An 18951-nucleotide genomic window follows, 5' to 3' on the forward strand; every position below is an offset into this window, starting at 1 on the left:
ACTTCACTAAAGGGCAAAATATGTGTTAGTCTGCAAGGTTCAAGTGATGTCAAGTAAAAATACTTCCTTGAGAAAACCTGTAAATTCCAAACATTGAATTCTTATTTAAGCTTGCCATCTAATGTCTCTGATATTTTCATCTAAGAATTATTGTTTTGTTCAGGTGGCTTGGATGAAGCATTGCATACGATAATTGAAGTTGCTCGTGAGCAAGAGATTCCATTTGTATTTGCTCTCAGTCGCAGAGCTCTAGGTCGCTGTGTGAACAAAGCAGTTCCTGTTAGTGTGGTTGGAATCTTCAGCTATGACGGTGCTGAGGTTAGTCAGAATCAGTGATTTGCAAATTCAGTTCACACTACCAGATGTATAAATTCACACTTGATCTAAACAGAGATCACAGGTTCCCTTATTGCTGCTGCTCGTTAAAAGCATGGAAATTGAAGCCTGTGACTTACTAGAATTGTTTGTGGTGTGATAAGAAAAGGCTTTTAAGTGTAAGATATATTGAAAAACAGATTGTCCCTGAGTAATGTGTGGGGTCCATCCTTGTCAACTTTGTCCATAATACTCTAAAGTCACTCTAGAGCATTGTAATAAATGGCGTCAAAAACTAATGAGAAAGCAGTGACTAAATGTGGAGAGCTAAAGGAAATTAGTTCTGAGATTGATAAGAACAAATATATGCACGTACACTATGTTGGACTTCTGAATTTAATTGTACTATAGGAGCTCTTAAGTTGGGAGTTCATAACCCAAGGACAGTCTCTCCAGCAGAAATTCAGTAATCTGGAACCGTTAGTCACTTGCCAGATTTTCTAAGCTACTGGAAGTTACTTACCCCATATATAGTTCTTTAAAAAATGTTGCACGGTAGTATGTGTACCAGTGAACCAATAAGTTTCAGTTGGTCAGAAAACCAGAAGACTACAAGCTTTCTGAATATCAGCCCCCGACTCTGCCTGCAAACATACTCTGACCCTGGCTTCAGCCACACTCCTACACACACTCCTGATAATATATGGCCAGCCTCACTGGAACGAGAATTTATGGCTATTAAGTCCACATATAATGAAGATGGTGTACAAATGTGCTAGCCAGATGCTGAATTATTGAGACCACATCTAGCACTAGGAACACCCTCACCGAGGCTTGATGAATATATTTTACATTAACTAGAATTCAAGGCTGCATTTGCTGTATCTGTTTACCTATATATGTAAAATAAATACTTTTGGTAAATTACAGTGGTCTCTCTAAATAAAACTGTAAATTAATATTTTATGAGAAACATGGAATTAAATTTGTGAATATTCAGTTGCTAATTAGCCAAATTGATCTTGGTCTTCCAATGACTCAAAATAAATCATGTCAATATTGTAAATTAATACATTTGTGTATTTTTTTTTACAGAACCAGTTTCATCAAATGGTCGAACTCACTGAGGAAGCTAGGAAAGCATATCAAGAAATGCTGAATGCTCTCGAGCAAGAATTAAAGGCCAATGGAGCAAACTCAGTGGAACCATCGTGCAGTGTTTCAGAAGAAAATACTATTGAATTAGACAGCAAAAACCCTTCATCTTTTACTGAACCGAGTGAGCCAGAATATGGTGCGTATCAAATACCATGCAGGCAAATACCTTCAAACATGCAAACATGCTCACTTCCACATTTTTTTATATATCTATATCTGTATCTAGATATATATTTTTTCAGATTTCTCAGGGTCCTGTCCGGTATAACCATGGCAAGACTTTAGTTAGTTTGTGATCATTCATGAAGCCAATTTCTAGTTGGAAATCTAAATCATTAAATTCTTGGTGGGTGGGGGAAATCTGTGCATCAATTGCGTTAGATCAAATATGCCCAGGGCTGGCTGGTGGCACAATGACGTCAGCACCGGACTCTGGAACGGAGGTTCCCGGGTTCGATCCCAACCGCGTCTTCTCCCGAGTACGCTTTCCATCCGTCGCAACTCGACCTCGTAAAATAAAGGGAAAAATACTGCGAAATGTCTGTGTGAGGAGTGGTACCCCACACAGTCTCTCTCTCTCTTGCTCTGCTCCTTGTAAAGGCATGAAAAAGACATCGTCCCGCTAACATTGCATAGGCACGCACGCACATGCCAAAAAAAATCAACTATGTCAAATGTGAACAGCTGCTGATAGAATTGTAGTACAGTCAGCCCTCCGTATCCGCGGATTCAACTAACCGTGGATCGGGATCGAAAAAAAACATGGAAGTTCTCTCTCCAGCATTTGTCGTTTGAGCATTATTTGCCTCGCGCCTCGTTTGGTTGCTATTTGTGTTGTGTGCACCCCTTGTTTCTGTTAAAAAATGGCTCCTAAAAAGCAATTAAGTGGTCAAAGCAGTTCCTCAAAGGCCAAGAGGGGAAAGTACTGTAATCTAGAGATGATTAAAAGTATTACTCGTTGTTTGAGCATTGTTTGCCTCATGTCTCGTTCATTCGCTACTTGTGTTGTGAGCGAGAAGAAGGAGTTTAAGACTAGTAAGGGATGGCTGACAAGCTGTGTAAAGCACTACAGCCTCAAGAACTTAAAGATCACGGGAGAATCGGCATTGGCTGATACCGAGGCAGCATCAGCGTTCCCAGAAGAGCTACGATGGTTATGTCTGTACTGAACATGTACAGACTTTTTTTTCTTGTCATTATTCCCTAAACAATACAGTAAAACAACTATTTACATAGCATTTACGTTATATTGGTATTATAAGTAATCTAGAGATGATTTAAAGTATACGGGAGGATGTGCATAGGTTATATGCAAATACTACGCCATTTTATATACGGAACTTGAGCATTCGCGGAATTTGGTATCCGCGGGGTTCCCGGAACAAAACCCCTGTGGATACGGAGGGCCAACTGTAATGTACAGCAGAGAATGGGCCCTTTTGGCCCAAAATGCTAGTAGGAGGCCTGTATTTTTCATGCTTTTTTTATTTGAGTATCTGTCTAAATGCTTTTTAAATGTTGTAATTGCATCTGTCTTTAACACGTCATCTAGCAGCTTGTTATAAATATTCACTACCTCTGTATAAAAAGACTTATGGTGTGAATCATATTAAAGCTACAAATGCAAAGTCCCATTTTAATGTAGGTTGGCTGTTATAAGTGAAAAAACAGCCATCTATTTAATTTGCACCATGTAGTCATGAAAAGGTCTTTTTAAGATGGACTGTCAAAGTGGTCACCAAGGTAAGTACCTTTAGGAAACAGTTGCATTGCTGCTTCAATACTAGTTTTTACCCAATTAAGTGGAGAATTTCCCTGTAATGTTTTATTCACAGAAATTAAAGACGTTTCTTATTTGGCCTATTAATCATGTCACGTTCAACTCAAGATGATCAGCAAAATAGAGAAAGGTATTTAACAGTTCCATCAAGTAGAACTTATTCATAAATAGCCCGCTAACTTGTGCAGAGTTTGGTTCTGCCAGAGTAAGTCACTTCCAAGCCACCTTGCAGCTGTGGTCCAAAATATGAATTGAAGAGCTAAATATGAAAGGTAAAGTGTTTGTGACATCCCCACAGGTATTGATGTTAAGGCAGCATTAAAATCTCCATTTAAATTGAAGCGTCAAACCTGGTGGCTTGATGAAGATCTTCGTAACCATTGCAGGCCAATCTCCTCAGTTCCAGGCCATCAGAACAGAAGTTTCCCTGGACAGTATTGTAGGCTAAAGCATTCTTTGATTGCTTCATCCCTTCCCTCGTAATTAAGTGCTGCTGATGATAGTAGATATTTTGTTCACTCTCAGCTCCGAGTAATGAAGTAGAAGCAACTCATTTTCATTGTTATGATGGGAGAAGTAAAGTAGCAGCACACAAAATATGGTATGAGTTAAGTGGTTGTTTAATCATCAAGTTAAAATCTCAGTTCTGGAAAAAGTAGAATTTTGGATCCTTTAAGCCTTTTATATCATTACTCTTTTTAAATGAAATTAATTTTAAAATCTAATACAATTTAGTAAATTAAGTTTTTAATCTTCATAATGTGATTTGCAACTTCATGAAATCATAGTTGATTGAAAGGGAAAGTTACCAGCCACATTTGAATTTAGTTAGAAAACCTGATCATTTACTTTTTCACCACTTTCTTTTCCCATAATTGTAATTATTTAGTTTGACATTCCCGTGATTACTTATTGGTCTAATTGTTCCTCTTATAGTTACTACTTGGAAAACCTTGCTGAAGAGACAATGTAATCCCAACTTGTCAGACACTGAAAACACTCAAACCTCAGAGAGTCTGTTCAGTAACTCAGAAGAAGAAACTGGCGATTCCATACAGGCTTTTCCAAAATCCATTCTTGATTTTGAATGTCAAGCAGCAATAAGATGACTAAATGAACGTTGTTTGAAATAAAACTCTAAACATTTTTTGCAGCTCTCAATCCCAAGGAAGATTCCACTATTATTCAGGAAATGGTGATTAAAATATACAGCAAATTGTCACCTCTTTAAAAACAAAGAATGTACTCAAAAGGGTAAACCTGAATTAATTGTCTCTCATAATTGAAGCATATGATTGGAAAAAGAATGATATTAATTGAACAATAAAGCCCAAGTAAACCTTATTCAGTATGATGAATAGCTAAAGATGAGTTTGTTGCCCAGTGATTACCTCAGCATTTGGCTCCACTGCAACAGGCAACCTCAAAATAGTCCCAGAAATCAATGTAGTGTTGCAGATGGTATATTTTCTTAGTGCACTTTTCCAAAATTCATGTCTTCCTGCCTTAATCATCAAGATGTGGATTGGATAGAATCCATCTTGTAACAGGAAAATGAGGAAATGTTTGGTAGCTGGAAATTGCAATATCCTGGATAGCATTATTGTGATATTGCTGATGTACCCAGACTCCCATACAAATTTATGAATAATTACAAAACTGTGGTGACTTTTCATCTGTTGCATTAGATTTACATAACACAATGGAGAGACTGGGCAACTCAATCATCAACACATACTTTTACTACTAGTACCAACTCAGGGTCAGAATAACATATCAAAAATCTTGTACTGTATCTCATTATTTTACAACTCTTTGACCTTGAATATTCTGCAAACAATAAGCAACTTGCCTATGGTCATACTAGCTTGGAAACTTTCCCCAAAACTTTCTCTTTGTAAATGTTCAAATGAGCATAACTTAAATTTAACTATGTTGAATCGATCAGCTGGCCCTTAGCACAAATTACACTCTATTTGGCTCCACGATAATGCAGTAATGCAGGTAATATCTGATTTTTTTTTTAACTTTTTGTCATTAAATACACATTGGTTTTGTCAGTGGTTTTCTCATGATCAAAAAATAATTTCAGTTCTGGAAACGATTGAAAGATTGAGTGAGTGAAACGATTTCTGCATAATTTCAAAGTTGTACGCTGACAGCTATGCAATTTGTTACCTGTAATTTTGCAATTGAGAAAATGGTATGCTTATGTCAAAATAAGCAAACAAAACGTTTTTCCCCATATTTCTATCCCGTAATTTCACCAAAGTGCACATGTAAGTAAAATTCAAGAAATATATCATTAACGTAGCATTCTCTTAGACTTTTACCTTATGTGGAGTTGGAATAAATGGTGAAACTTGAAAATAAGTTCAGTAATCTTTCAAGTAAAAATAGTAAATGTTGAAAAGGCTCAGCTGGTCAATGTTTCCAATATTTGCTGTTCTTATTTGGTTCACTGATATTTGTTGTGCAATATAACACTACTGACTTTTGGGTCCATTGAAATTCCAGCTGATGTTAAAGGAGGTTTCATGGTGAAGAATAAATAGTGTTATCAATACCTACTACATAAAATGATTTTGATGAAGTTGGTGTGAATAGTTTATGATGCTCGAAGCTTGCACTTCCCCTTGCATAAACTATTCAAGTTTCAGACCTTGGGATGTGCATGAATGCCATAATACTGCGATACATATCTTTAGAAAATGAAAGTGTCACAAGTTATAACCTAAACAGTCACATTATAATACTGATTTATTGGTAATTTAACCCAAAGAGTCTTCTATGTTTATCATCATTGCTTTAGAGAGGAGCTATGACATACAACTGATAACACATACATCCAATAGTACCATAAAACTAATTTCATAAACCATTGTGTATGGGAGATCTAATGTGAGTTGGAAATGTTGACTTATTGAGGTTCAACAAACACTTGCAGTAGAGATTGGTGAATTGTGTAAAAAGTTGTTTGCCATTTAGCTAAGGACGAATGCTGAACTAAGTGTGCAGAGTATAAGAGCTATCATCTAACCTTTAGCACTACTTTCAGCAGGCATCTGATCACTTATTTATCTCGATTAATTTGGAAAATTTCTTTGTTTAGAATTCTAGGATATTTTCTGATTGGTCAGATCAGCAATTTGATGCCATGGGATTTTTAATTATTACAGTTTTATTATCGCAAAGCTGTTGTCCCACTTTTAACTGCTTCACTTTGCTGCAGATTATTCATCTTTGCCTGAAAGGTACATAAGGCAGTTCATGGAAGGAAAATTATTAGGTTATTACATTCAAAAAGTTAAGCTCAAGAGGTTGATATTTAATTTGTATAATTTTTTTTTAAATGGGTTCAGTCAGCTGTTAATTCAAGTCTTACTCCAGCATGTTTTAGAACAATACGTTTTACTTACTAAGTTTTGGAAAAATGATGCAACTAAGTGTGTTGATAAAGTCAGAGAAAGAATGTTCATAAGTTGGGTTTGTTTTTAAAGTCCACTTTAATATTTTACAGCAGTGGCTTACTGTTATTGCTAGGAGGCAACATACAACTCATTAAACACCTGTTATGTATCATTTTAAATTACAATGCTGTTTCAATTACTTTCTGCAATGTTTTGAAAATTGATATCTTTAACTTATCGTTAGTCTCCTTTAAAACACCTATGAATAGTTTTACATGTTTATTGAGATAGCAAATGTTACATTATTATAAATGATTAGATTATGGGACAGTTCTATAATATTGTATGTGTTAGGTTATAGTCAACTCAGTTAATACGATCATAAACTGTCAAGAAAAAAAATCTATACTACCACAAGTATTATTACTCTCTTATAGTCAGTGCACAGTAGTTGAATTAATTGCCCTACTTCCTACAAAAATATCAAACCAAAGAAAAATATTTTTGTTCCTTTCTTTTCCTTCCTTTGGCTGAAAACACACAAAAATAAAAATGCTTAGCAGAACAGCTGCACAGAGGACAAGCTAGCCATGGAATATTAAAAATTGTTCAAGACAGCTACTGTTTCTCCATGCCACTTGTATCGAAACATTCTCTCATTGGTTCAAATCCAAGACATGGTTGTAATGGTGCTTGGGCCTTTTCCAAGTTTGCAAAATGAATGTTTGCTTATTCTTTAAGCAAACAAAATATTGTCAAACCAGCTGCAACAAATAGCTGTAAATGAGACTTGTGTAATTTTGCTGCTATGATTTTACTATTGTAAACTGAATCTAACAACCCCCTTAACAGTTCAGATTTTCTTTTAAGGGAGAGTACTATAATTCTTGCTTGCTTTGTATTAAGGCCAAAATAAGCTGTGATGCAATAAGAAGTGACTGGGAATACTGGGCACTGCCTGCTGGTCTGTAATTCTGGCTTCATTGATTTGTTAAAGAAATTATTGTAAAACTGTGACTATTAATTTAAGTATATGTTCTGTAAATAATCAAACAAATTTTATGCTATAGAGCAGTTTGAATTGTTTTTTCATAATATAGAGAAATATCAGTACAAATTTGTTTTGGGATTTCTTTCAAGGCCTAATTTAATTCCATACTTTATAAAAGCTAGTTTGATTATACATGATTGTTAAATTCTTAGTTTATAGATTTCTATTGAGTAAAACTCTAATGTTGCTGCTTTTGAATATTTTTGAAAAATAAACATTTTGATTCAAAGGGAAGAAGTGTATGTATTTTATTGATTTTCTAGCCCTAGTGGCAAAAATTTCACCTTCCTAGTGAACTCTTCTAGGAAAAGCTCTATGTCTGTAAAATGGAGTATAGCTGACCAAGGTTATTCCACTGTAACTACTTTCAAAATGTATATAAATGAAATTAATTCATACTTTTCATATTCCAGCAGTTAATCAATGCTAAACTCGAGTTCCAATCCTAATTTGCACTCAGATGGATTTGTGCTTAAGCATTCTCTGCATCTGCTTTTGCCAAGCAGAATTAGTAAGGAATCTTCTGGGAAAGCAGTAAGTGATAGTTCTCCCAATTATATTAAACATTACTTCCCAAATCATTTGATTGTTTGATTGACACAATGCTCAAGAAACAAGAGAAAATCTGCAGATGCTGGAAATACGAGCGGGGATTGCTTCCTACATGACTCCCTTGTCCATTCGTCCCCCCCCCATCCCTCCCCACCCATCTCCCTCCTGGCACTTATCCTTGTAAGTGGAACAAGTGCTACACATGCCCTTACACTTCCTCCCTCACTACCATTCAGGGCCCCAGATAGTCCTTCCAGGTGAGGCGACACTTCACCTGTGAGTCGACTGGGGTGATATACTGCGTCCGGTGCTCCCGATGCGACCTTCTATATATTGGCGAGACCTGACGCCGACTGGGAGACCGTTTTGCTGAACACCTATGCTCTGTCCACCAGAGAAAGCAGCATCTCCCAGTGGCCGCACATTTTAATTCCACGTCCCATTCCCATTCTGACATGTCTATCCACGGCCTCCTCTACTGTAAAGATGAAGCCACACTCAGGTTGGAGGAGGAGCACCTAATATTCCGTCCAGGTAGCCTCCGACCTGATGGCATGAACATTGACTTCTCAAACTTCCGCTAATGCCCCACCTCCCCCTCGTACCCCATCCATTATTTATTTATGTACACACATTCTTTTTCTCTCTCTCCTTTTTCTCCCTCTGTTCCTCTGACTATACCCCTTGCCCATCCTCTGGGCTTTCCCCTCCCTCTTTCTTCCTCCCTAGGCCTCCTGTCCCATGATCGTCTCATATCCCTTTTGCCAATCAACTGTCCAGCTCTTGGCTCCATCCCTCCCCCTCCTGTCTTCTCCTATCATTTCGGATCTCCCCCTCCCCCTCCCACTTTCAAATCTCTTACTAGGTCTTCTTTCAGTTAGTCCTGATGAAGGGTCTCGGCCTGAAACGTCAACTGTACCTCTTCCTAGAGATGCTGCCTGGCCTGCTGCGTTCACCAGCAACTTTTATGTGCGTTGCTTGAAATTCCAGCATCTGCAGATTTCCTCGTAACTGTCAACTGTGCTTTTTTCCATAGATGCTGCCTGGCCTGCTGATTTCCTCCAGCAATTTGTGTATGTTGCTAAAGAAACAAGGTCTCTTTACCTTTTGCGCTGCCTTAGTGAATGGCTTATCACATGACAATGTTGCAAGTAGCCAGGAACTTTGTCAAAATGGTTCATCTACTTCAGGCAGAATCATCACAATCTTAGGTAACCCCTCAGGATCAAAGATGACTACAAACGGGGCAAAAAGCAGAAAATGGCTGACAGAGCAGATAATTTGTGAAGCAGTGCACCTCTCCCACTGTTTCCACAGGGCCTCAGCCACTGCTGCATGGTCTCAGGTTTTTGGCACCATCCCATGATAGTGCGTTGGTTAGCTCAACACTTACAGTTCATGGCCTTTCCATAGTTCAACTCTGGCACTGTCTGTAAGGAGTTTGTACGTTCTCCACATGACCACACAGGTGCTCCAAAGACATGCTGGTTAGTAGGATAATTGTGAATTGTCCTGTGGTTAGGCTAGTGTTAATATTAGTGGATTGCTGGGCAGTGCAGCTGATTGGGCAGAAGGGCCTGTTGTGCATTGTATCTCTAGAGAAATGATTCCTTTTGACCTTCGTAGTATGGTCCTGAAGAAAAAGGGAATTCTGCTCAATTCAATAATCGTCTGTGGCCTCACACTACACAGACCATTCTAATGCTCTGACTATTGCAACTAGGCACAAAATATTAAATGTGGCACAGTATGCAAAGCGGTCACATAAGATCTACGAGAACTATGATGTAGTCACTTGCTCAAGCAATATTTCCATTACTTGCTTTGATTATATTCCACCATTGAAGCATCACTAGAAGCATGGCACAACCCCTCTTCGCCTGCCAAAATTCCTCATCCTCGTATGAACAATAGTTTCCTGTCAATTCAAGTTTGTACAGGAAAGGTTTGGTTGTAAGATAAAAGACCGGCTTGCCAAGGGATGAGCTATGTATCCTCCAAAACTGCAATATAACAAAAGAAGATAACTGCCAAGCAATTAAAGCAACAATATTTGAGAGATTAATTTTGCCACTCTTCTAGGACAAATGTTTACATATTTAGTTTAATTTTTGCTTCCAATGCAAGATGCAATGAATACATTTTAAATGGAGTTAAGCGGCGACTCAAGTTTCTCTGCTTAATAGGCAATTTCTTGAGTTCAAAATCAAAATGCAAATTCAAATAGATTTTTTGTAGAGCATGACACCAGTCAATTAAACTATTCATTGCTTGATGAAGGAATTACACAACATTCATTAAAAAAAAACATTTGAGTAACAGAGATTGAGGTGGAACGGCTGGCCCTCTGGTGTGGTCAGAAGAATCTGGAGCTAAATACACTCAAGACTGTGGAGATGACAGTGGACTTCAGGAAGAGCCCCTCAATACTCCCCCCACTCACTATACTCAACAGTATTGTGTCTGCTGTGGAGACCTTCAGGTTTCTGGGTGTCACAATCTCCCAGGACCTGAAGTGGACACCCAACGCGGACACTCTTATCAAAAAGGCTCAGCAGAGGTTGTATTTCCTACATCAACTCAGGAAGTACAACCTGCCTCAGGAGCTGCTGATTCAATTCTATTCAGGAATAATCCAGTCTGCTCTCTGTTCGTCCATCACTGTCTGGTTTGGATCAGCTACCAAACAAGACAAGAATAGACTCCAAAGAACCATCAGGGCTGTGGAAAGGATTATTGGTGTGAAGCTGCCCTCGATCCAGGACTTATATGCATCTAGAGTCAGGAAGCGAGCAAGCAGCATCATTGTAGACCCATCACACCCTGGACATCACCTGTTCCAACTCCTTCCTTCTGGTAGGCGCTTTAGATCACTGTAAGCCAGGACAAATGGGTAAAAGAACGGTTTCTTTCTGTATGCCATCAGTCTTATGAACACTTAAATTTTAGTCTATTATAAACCAAGTCCACCTGTACATACACAGGTATTCCTCATTGTATATAGTTCATGATTATTTGCACTATTGTTTTGTTTGCTTTTTGATTCTGTACAGCGAGAGCTCAGGGAAACTGGCATCAAATTCCCTGTATGTGTCCACATCCTTGGCGATAATAAAGGATTCTGATTCTGAAACGAAGCTGATATCTAGAGTCAGATTTCGATAATGGACTTCAAGGTAAAGCTACATAGATCTATTTTCTAAATTTTTAAATGAAAGGCTCCTTGAGAAAACATGCATAATCTCAATAGAAAAATGTGATTTGCAAATGCATCAAGTTGGATTGGTGGCCTGCTAAGCATGACTCAATAAACCATATTATTACAGCCTCAAATGCATGTTGGTAGAAGTGTGCAGAGCCTAGTGTAAGGTGCAATCTGACTGCAGCCTCATCAAACACCTGGAGAGGTTAATTTAGCTTTTTACAATGCTAATCAGTAAATTATTTCAGTATTCCTGATTTTTGCTGCTCCATCATCTGTAGACTGATTATATTTACCTGATGCCTTTCATGTCCTTTTCAGGGGCTGTAAGTGCTTTACAACAAGCGAAGTATTTTGCAAATTGAGATGTTTCCACAAATAACGATGTGATAATTACCAGATAATCTGTTTTAATGATGTAGAATGAGGTATGATATTGGCCAAAATACCAGGGGTAACTCCAGCACTCTCCTTTGAAGAATACTGGATACTTTATTTACACTATCTCAAACAGGCTTTTGGTTTAACATCTTAATTATCTAATTGATGCTAGCTTCAACACTACGGCACATCTTCGGTACCACACTGGAGTGCCAACTTCACCTTTAGTGCTCAGGCCTCTGTGATATTGGTGTTGATACAGTGAGAAGTTTGTCCTGCACACTGTTTATACAGATTGAATCATGACACTGAGCTAGAATAACAAACAATAGCAATGTAGGATAAAGCGTAAAAGCTACTGAAATAAATGCAATGCAGAAAAACCAAGTGAAAGATGATAATGAGGTAGATTATGAGGCCAGGAGTACACTTCACTGTACAAGAGGTCCATTCGAGTGTCTGTGAACTGTGGGATAGAAAACGTCCTTCAGCCTGGCATGCCTGCTTTCAGCCCAGTACCTTCTGCCCAATAGGAAGAGATACTGCCTGAGGTGGGTGAATTTTAGATTATGCAGGGGCAGTATAGAGAGTACATAGAAGGAAGGCTGGTTCCTGCAATGTGCTGAATTGGGTCCACAACTCTCTGCAGCCACATGAAGAGCAGTTGCCATACCAAGCCATTATGCATCCAGACAGAATGAATTGTATGATGCATCAATAAAAATTGGTAAGCGTCAATGGGAGACAGGGACTTTCTTTTTTAAACCAAGAAAGCTAGAAATTCAGGTGCAAGGCTGCTATCAAATTTATGACTAACCTTTTCTTCAGCGGTCTATTTAGGGATGATTGAAGTTCACTTGGTTTTGTGATTCTCTAGTGGCTTACACTCAGATTTATACATTCACAAAGTAGCTGCCATCCTGGGCATCTGTAATGACTTGGCCCTACTTTAGGAGAAAAAGTTCTCAATGTTGTGCTCCAAAATGGAGGCCAGCGTCCGATCTTGATTACTCTAAACTCTGACTAGGTTACAAAATGTAATACTCTTGTTTGCTTCATTTTCTAACCCAATTGAGAACCAAAATACTTGGTTTTGGGGCTGAGAGGAAAATTGGATTAGCTATGATGAAATGGTGGAGAAGATGGAATAGGCCAAATGGCCTAATTCTGCTCCAATGTCTTATGTTCTCAAAATAAAACAGGGAAACAGCCAAAGGACAAGTATCTGTCAGATTTGGGGTATGAAATCAGGCAACTTGGCTCAGGAATCAGAACCTCTTCTAGAGGTAAATGACACCCGTCCTCAGATTTCAAAACCTCTTTAATACAAGAGGCTTAAATGGGGCGGGATTTCTTCAGTGCATCCAGGGGAAGTTCTTGAAATGGTAGATGGAGAGTCACACTAGAAGAGAAAACATATTGGCCCTGACTTAGGGAAATGGAACAAGACAAAATGACAAACATGACAATGGGTGAATATTTTGGGAATAGTGACCACAACTGATTATGTTTTAAAATAGTTATGAGTAAGGATTAAATTAGATCTTGTGGAAAAGCACTACATTGTGGAGATGGCAAATTACAACAGACAGGAGCTAAGGATTGGGAGCAGCTGATTTTAGATAAGACTACATCTGAGATGTGGAAGTTGTTTAAAAACCTGTGGATTAAAGTTCAGGATAATCACCTTCTGGTAAGGAGTAAGGACAAGAATGAGAACCTTGGATAACCTGAGAGGTCCTAAATTTAGTCAGAGGGAAAATGAAACCATATGTAAAATCAGACTGGGCCCTGTAGAATATAAGGAAAGCAACAAAGAGCTCAAGCAGGTGATTAGGAAGACCATATAGGGCCAGGAAATGTCCTTGGTGAGCAATATCGAGGAGAATCCCAAAGGATTTTATGCTTGATTTTTGTTTAAAAAGAGGATAACTAAGGGAAGATAGGTCAACTCAAGGACAAAGGAAGGAATCGGTGCCTGGAATCATAGCAAGTGGTTGAATTACTGAATGAGTAACTTTGTGTTTGAATATACCGAGGAGGATTTGGAGGATAGTGAAAGCAGGCTGGAGCATGTTGACGTGTTAAGTTGATTCCGAAGATAAAGATGCATGGGGTGCAAGTTGAATTGCAGGTTTGGATTTGGAACTGGCTTGCCTATTGAAAACAGAAAGTAGGGGTAGAAGACTTCTTCTGGCAGGAGGTCCACAACCAGTGGTGTTTTGCAATGGCCAGTGCTGGGATCTTTGTTGTTTGTGATATGCTGTATGTCAATGATTTGGATGAAAATATAAATGGGTGGATTTGCAAGTTTAGGGATGACACTAAGATTGGTAGAATTGTAGACAGTGTAAAGAAAGTATCAAAGGATACAGCAGGATAGTAACCAGTTACAGGTATAGGCAGAGAAGTGGCAGATGAAGTTTAATCCAGGCAGATGCGAGGTGTGGTACTTTGGGAGGTCAAATGAAAGAAATAAACAATTAATGATAGACACTTTAATAGCATTAAGTACAAAGGAATCCTGTGGTCAATCCACAGTTCACTGAAAGTAGCTACATAACGGATAAGGTGGTAATGAAGGTGTATGACATACTTGCCTTCATTGGTAGGAGTGTTCAGCATAAGAATAAGGAAGTCATGCTGCTAGATATAATTTAATCAGACTGCACTTGGTCTAATTGTGTGCAGTTCTATGAACCCCATTATAGGAAGATTATGGAGACTGGACAGGGTGCAGAAGAGGTTTACAAGATGCTGCCTGGATCAGAGGGACTGATCCATAAATAAAAGTTGGACAAATTTGGGTTATTCTCCCTAGCGCTTTGGAGACTGAGGGGAGATAACACAAGGTGGAGATGTTGTAGACAGTCAGAACATTGGGGAAGGGAGTGGGGACAGAGTTTAAAGGTGATGTGAGGGTTAATTTTTTTTTTTAAAAAAACAGAGTGGCAGGTGCCTGGCATGTTTTACTAGCGGATCATCCATTTTGGTGGAGTTCAGACACAGGAATATGAAAGGAATGGAAGCACAGGAGGATATTTAGCAACAATTGCATCAAGATCAATGCAACAGTGTGAGACAAATGGCCAGTGAGTGCACTGAGGTATAGAATAATGTTCATTATTCAACATCTTCAAGGTTTTTGCTTGGTTTATTATGGGACCTCTTTTGGCGCAGGCGTGACCTGTACAAAAAGGGCGGGTTACACTTGAATCCTAGGGGGACCAATATCCTGGCAGGGAGATTAGCGAGGGCTACTGAGGTGACTGGTTGGGGGGTGGGAATCAAATTAAAGAGGCAAGGCAAGAGGAGGTTAGTTCACAACAGGGGGATGGGAACCAGTGCAGAGAGACAGAGGGGTGTAAAGTGAGGGTAGAAGCAAAAAGTAGTAAGGAGAAAAGTAAAAGTGGCAGGCCGACAAATCCAGGGCAAGCATCAAAAAGGGCCACTTTTCAACATAATTGTATAAGGGCTAAGAGAGTTGTAAAAGAGCGCCTGAAGGCTTTGTGTGTCAATGCCAGGAGCATTGGTAACAAGGTAGATGAATTGAAAGTGCAGATTGTTATTAATGATTATGATATAGTTGGGATCACAGAGATATGGCTCCAGAGTGACCAAGGATGGGAGCTCAACGTTCAGGGATATTCAATATTCAGGAGGGATAGACATGAAAGAAAAGATGGAGAGTGACATAGTTAATTCAGAAACAAAGGTTCTGAACTTAAAGAGGGGTAACTTTGAAGGTATGAGACGTGAATTAGCTAAGATAGACTGGCAAATGACACTTAAAGGATTGACGGTGGATATGCAATGGTAAGCATTTAAAGGTTGCATGGATGAACTACAACAATTGTTCATCCCAGTTTGGCAAAAGAATAAATCAAGGAAGGTAGTGCACCCGTGGCTGACAAGAGAAATTAGGGATAGTATCAATTCCAAAGAAGCATACAAATTAGCCAGAAAAAGTGGCTCACCTGAGGACTAAGAGAAATTCAGAGTTCAGCAGAGGAGGACAAAGGGCTTAATTAAGAAGGGGAAAAGAGATTATGAGAGAAAACTGGCAGGGAACATAAAAACTGACTGTAAAAGCTTTTATAGATATGTAAAAAGGAAAAGACTGGTAAAGACAAATGTAGGTCCCCTACAGACAGAAACAGGTGAATTGATTATGGGGAGCAAGGACATGGCAGACCAATTGAATGATTACTTTGGTTCTGTCTTCACTAAGGAGGACATAAATAATCTTCCAGAAATAGTAGGGGACAGAGGGTCCAGTGAGATGGAGGAACTGAGCAAAATACATGTTAGTAGAGAAGTGGTGTTAGGTAAATTGAAGGGATTAAAGGCAGATAAATCCCCAGGGCCAGATGGTCTGCATCCCAGAGTGCTTAAGGAAGTAGCCCAAGAAATAGTGGATGCATTAGTGATAATGTTTCAAAACTCGTTAGATTCTGGAGTAGTTCCTGAGGATTGGAGGGTGGCTAATGTAACCCCACTTTTTAAAAAAGGAGGGAGAGAGAAACCGGGGAATTATAGACCGGTTAGCCTAACGTCGGTGGTGGGGAAATTGCTGGAGTCAGTTATCAAAGATGTGATAACAGCACATTTGAAAAGTGGTGAAATCATCGGACAAAGTCAGCATGGATTTGTGAAAGGAAAATCATGTGACGAATCTCAGAATTTTTTGAGGGTGCAACTAGTAGAGTGGATAGGGGAGAACCAGTGGATGCGGTATATTTGGATTTTCAAAAGGTTTTTGACAAGGTCCCACACAGGAGATCAGTGTGCAAACTTAAAGCACACGGTATTGGGGGTAAGGTATTGATGTGGATAGAGAATTGGTTAGCAGACAGGAAGCAAAGAGTAGGAATAAACAGGACCTTTTCAGAATGGCAGGCAGTGACTAGTGGGGTACCGCAAGGCTCAGTGCTGGGACCCCAGTTGTTTACAATATATATTAATGACTTGGATGAGGGAATTAAATGCAGCATCTCCAAGTTTGCGGATGACACGAAGCTGGGTGGCAGTGTTAGCTGTGAGGAGGATGCTAACAGGATGCAGGGTGACTTGGATAGGTTAGGTGAGTGGGCAAATTCATGGCAGATGCAATTTAATGTGGATAAATGTGAAGTTATCCACTTTGGTGGCAAAAATAGGAAAACAGATTATTATCTGAATGGTGGCCGATTAGGAAAAGGGGAGGTGCAACAAGACCTGGGTGTCATTATACACTAGTCATTGAAAATGGGCATGCAGGTACAGCAGGCGGTGAAAAAGGCAAATGGCATGCTGGCATTTATAGCAAGAGGATTCGAGTACAGGAGCAGGGAGGTACTACTGCAGTTGTACAAGGCCTTGGTGAGACCACACCTGGAGTATTGTGTGCAGTTTTGGTCCCCTAATCTGAGGAAAGACATCCTTGCCATAGAGGGAGTACAAAGAAGGTTCACCAGATTGATTCCTGGGATGGCAGGACTTTCATATGAAGTAAGACTGGATGAACTAGGCTTGTACTCGTTGCAATTTAGAAGATTGAGGGGGGATCTGATTGAAACGTATAAAATCCTAAAGGGATTGGACAGGCTAGATGCAGGAAGATTGTTCCCGATGTTGGGGAAATCCAGAACGAGGGGTCACAGTTTGAGGATAAAGGCGAAGCCTTTTAGGACTGAGATTAGGAAAAACTTCTTCACACAGAGAGTGGTGAATCTGTGGAATTCTCTGCCACAGGAAACAGTTGAGGCCAGTTCATTGGCTATATTTAAGAGGGAGTTAGATATGGCCTTTGTGGCTAGGGGTTCAGAGGGTATGGAGGGAAGGCTGGTGCAGGGTTCTGAGTTGGATGATCAGCCATGATCATAATAAATGGCAGTGCAGGCTCGAAGGGCCGAATGGCCTACTCCTGCACCTATTTTCTATGTTTCCTATGTTTTCTATAACCCTCTTTGGTTTTATTGATCTTCAGTGTTACCAAGCGTGGAAAGAAACTGATTACTCATGAAAAAATGGCATCATCAATAACTCAAATAGTTCTGAAAATCTCAGCACTTTATTTAAAATTCATAGGATCACATTCATAATTCTGCAGCTTCCATTAGAAGAATAAATATCTTTACAACATACAAAACATTTTTGGCATGCACCGTAAATTCAGAAGTTCCAAAGATTGGCACCCAAGTAGTGACTAACTTTAACTTTTCAGAGAACGCAAGAGTTACAATCTGGCCATGATATCTGCAGAAATAAGGCACTTTTTCGTTAATCATTATGCAACACAATGACAAGTTTTATACAGTAGTTGTATGGTTTTTTATTGCTCTTATTTGGAAATCTGTGTAAATAAGGTCTTGATTCCTTGACTTTACAAACACATACATCCCTGGTCCAAAACTGGTAAATAATCCAGAATGCTAAAATGATTCCAACCTCCAGCAATGAGGGAAAGGATTAGTTGGAAAATGAATTTCACTTCCCAGTAAAATCGCCTCTTAATATCATAATATTTTTACTTCAGCAATGAACCCAAGACTAATATCCAACATTGAGATTTATTTACAAAGGGATGTAGTTTAACCATGCTTCTGCAAATTTCACAGTTGCAAAGCAACAATAATTGTAACTTGTAAACCGTGAATTACTTCAGTTTCTGCTGCTTCTGTGAAAATGCCATTTTTAGTGAACAATAGGATCTACAAATTATGTTTGGATTGGTCAATTATATGGTACTGTAGATTGGAATCAAAGAACTATGCATATAGCTCATTGCAGAGACTGTTAAGAAACAGTCCTAGAATCAACATAACGAGTAACAGTTATACGTTACATATTCCAGTAAATTATGCATTATTCTTTTAAGTTCATGAGCAAAAATGAGCTCTTCTGTCCATGATAAAATTAAATTTATTCGCTTGCTGGTGTTTGTGGGAAAATGGCAGATGATTTTCATTAAACAAATATCCTTTGTGTATCTCATTCTGGGTTCTCCTCATCACAACTGTCCTGTAATAGATTAAAAATAAACTGGTTATATCATAGTTAGATTGTGGTCAGATTAGAATATTCCACTGTATCAAAAGGATAGAGGCACAGCTAATTAGTT

The 18951-nt window shown here is 38.9% G+C and overlaps 2 protein-coding genes across 4 annotated transcripts in view; one reads left to right on the forward strand and one right to left on the reverse strand.

The window, feature by feature from the left end:
• LOC134357387 (selenocysteine insertion sequence-binding protein 2-like) overlaps nt 1–7942 on the forward strand; it is an 82105-nt gene extending 74163 nt beyond the window's left edge. For 2 of the 3 annotated variants that reach the window (XM_063068905.1, XM_063068904.1), the window contains 3 exons: nt 164–318; nt 1411–1609; nt 4190–7942. In XM_063068905.1, coding sequence (XP_062924975.1) covers nt 164–318; nt 1411–1609; nt 4190–4362 — 527 coding nt within the window. In that variant the 3' untranslated portion in view covers nt 4363–7942. Of the gene's footprint in view, nt 1–163; nt 319–1410; nt 1610–3308; nt 4167–4189 lie in introns of those variants that run through there. The other variant, XM_063068906.1, reaches the window with a different exon arrangement.
• Nucleotides 7943–17900: 9958 nt separating this feature from the next.
• sema4d (sema domain, immunoglobulin domain (Ig), transmembrane domain (TM) and short cytoplasmic domain, (semaphorin) 4D) overlaps nt 17901–18951 on the reverse strand; it is a 212286-nt gene continuing 211235 nt past the window's right edge. Inside the window, exon 20 of the mRNA XM_063068913.1 lies at nt 17901–18851. Within this exon, the coding sequence (XP_062924983.1) occupies nt 18822–18851 (30 nt within the window). The 3' untranslated portion in view covers nt 17901–18821. The remainder of the gene's footprint in view (nt 18852–18951) is intronic.

Source organism: Mobula hypostoma, chromosome 16, assembly GCF_963921235.1.
Source record: "Mobula hypostoma chromosome 16, sMobHyp1.1, whole genome shotgun sequence".
Lineage (NCBI taxonomy): Eukaryota > Metazoa > Chordata > Chondrichthyes > Myliobatiformes > Myliobatidae > Mobula > Mobula hypostoma.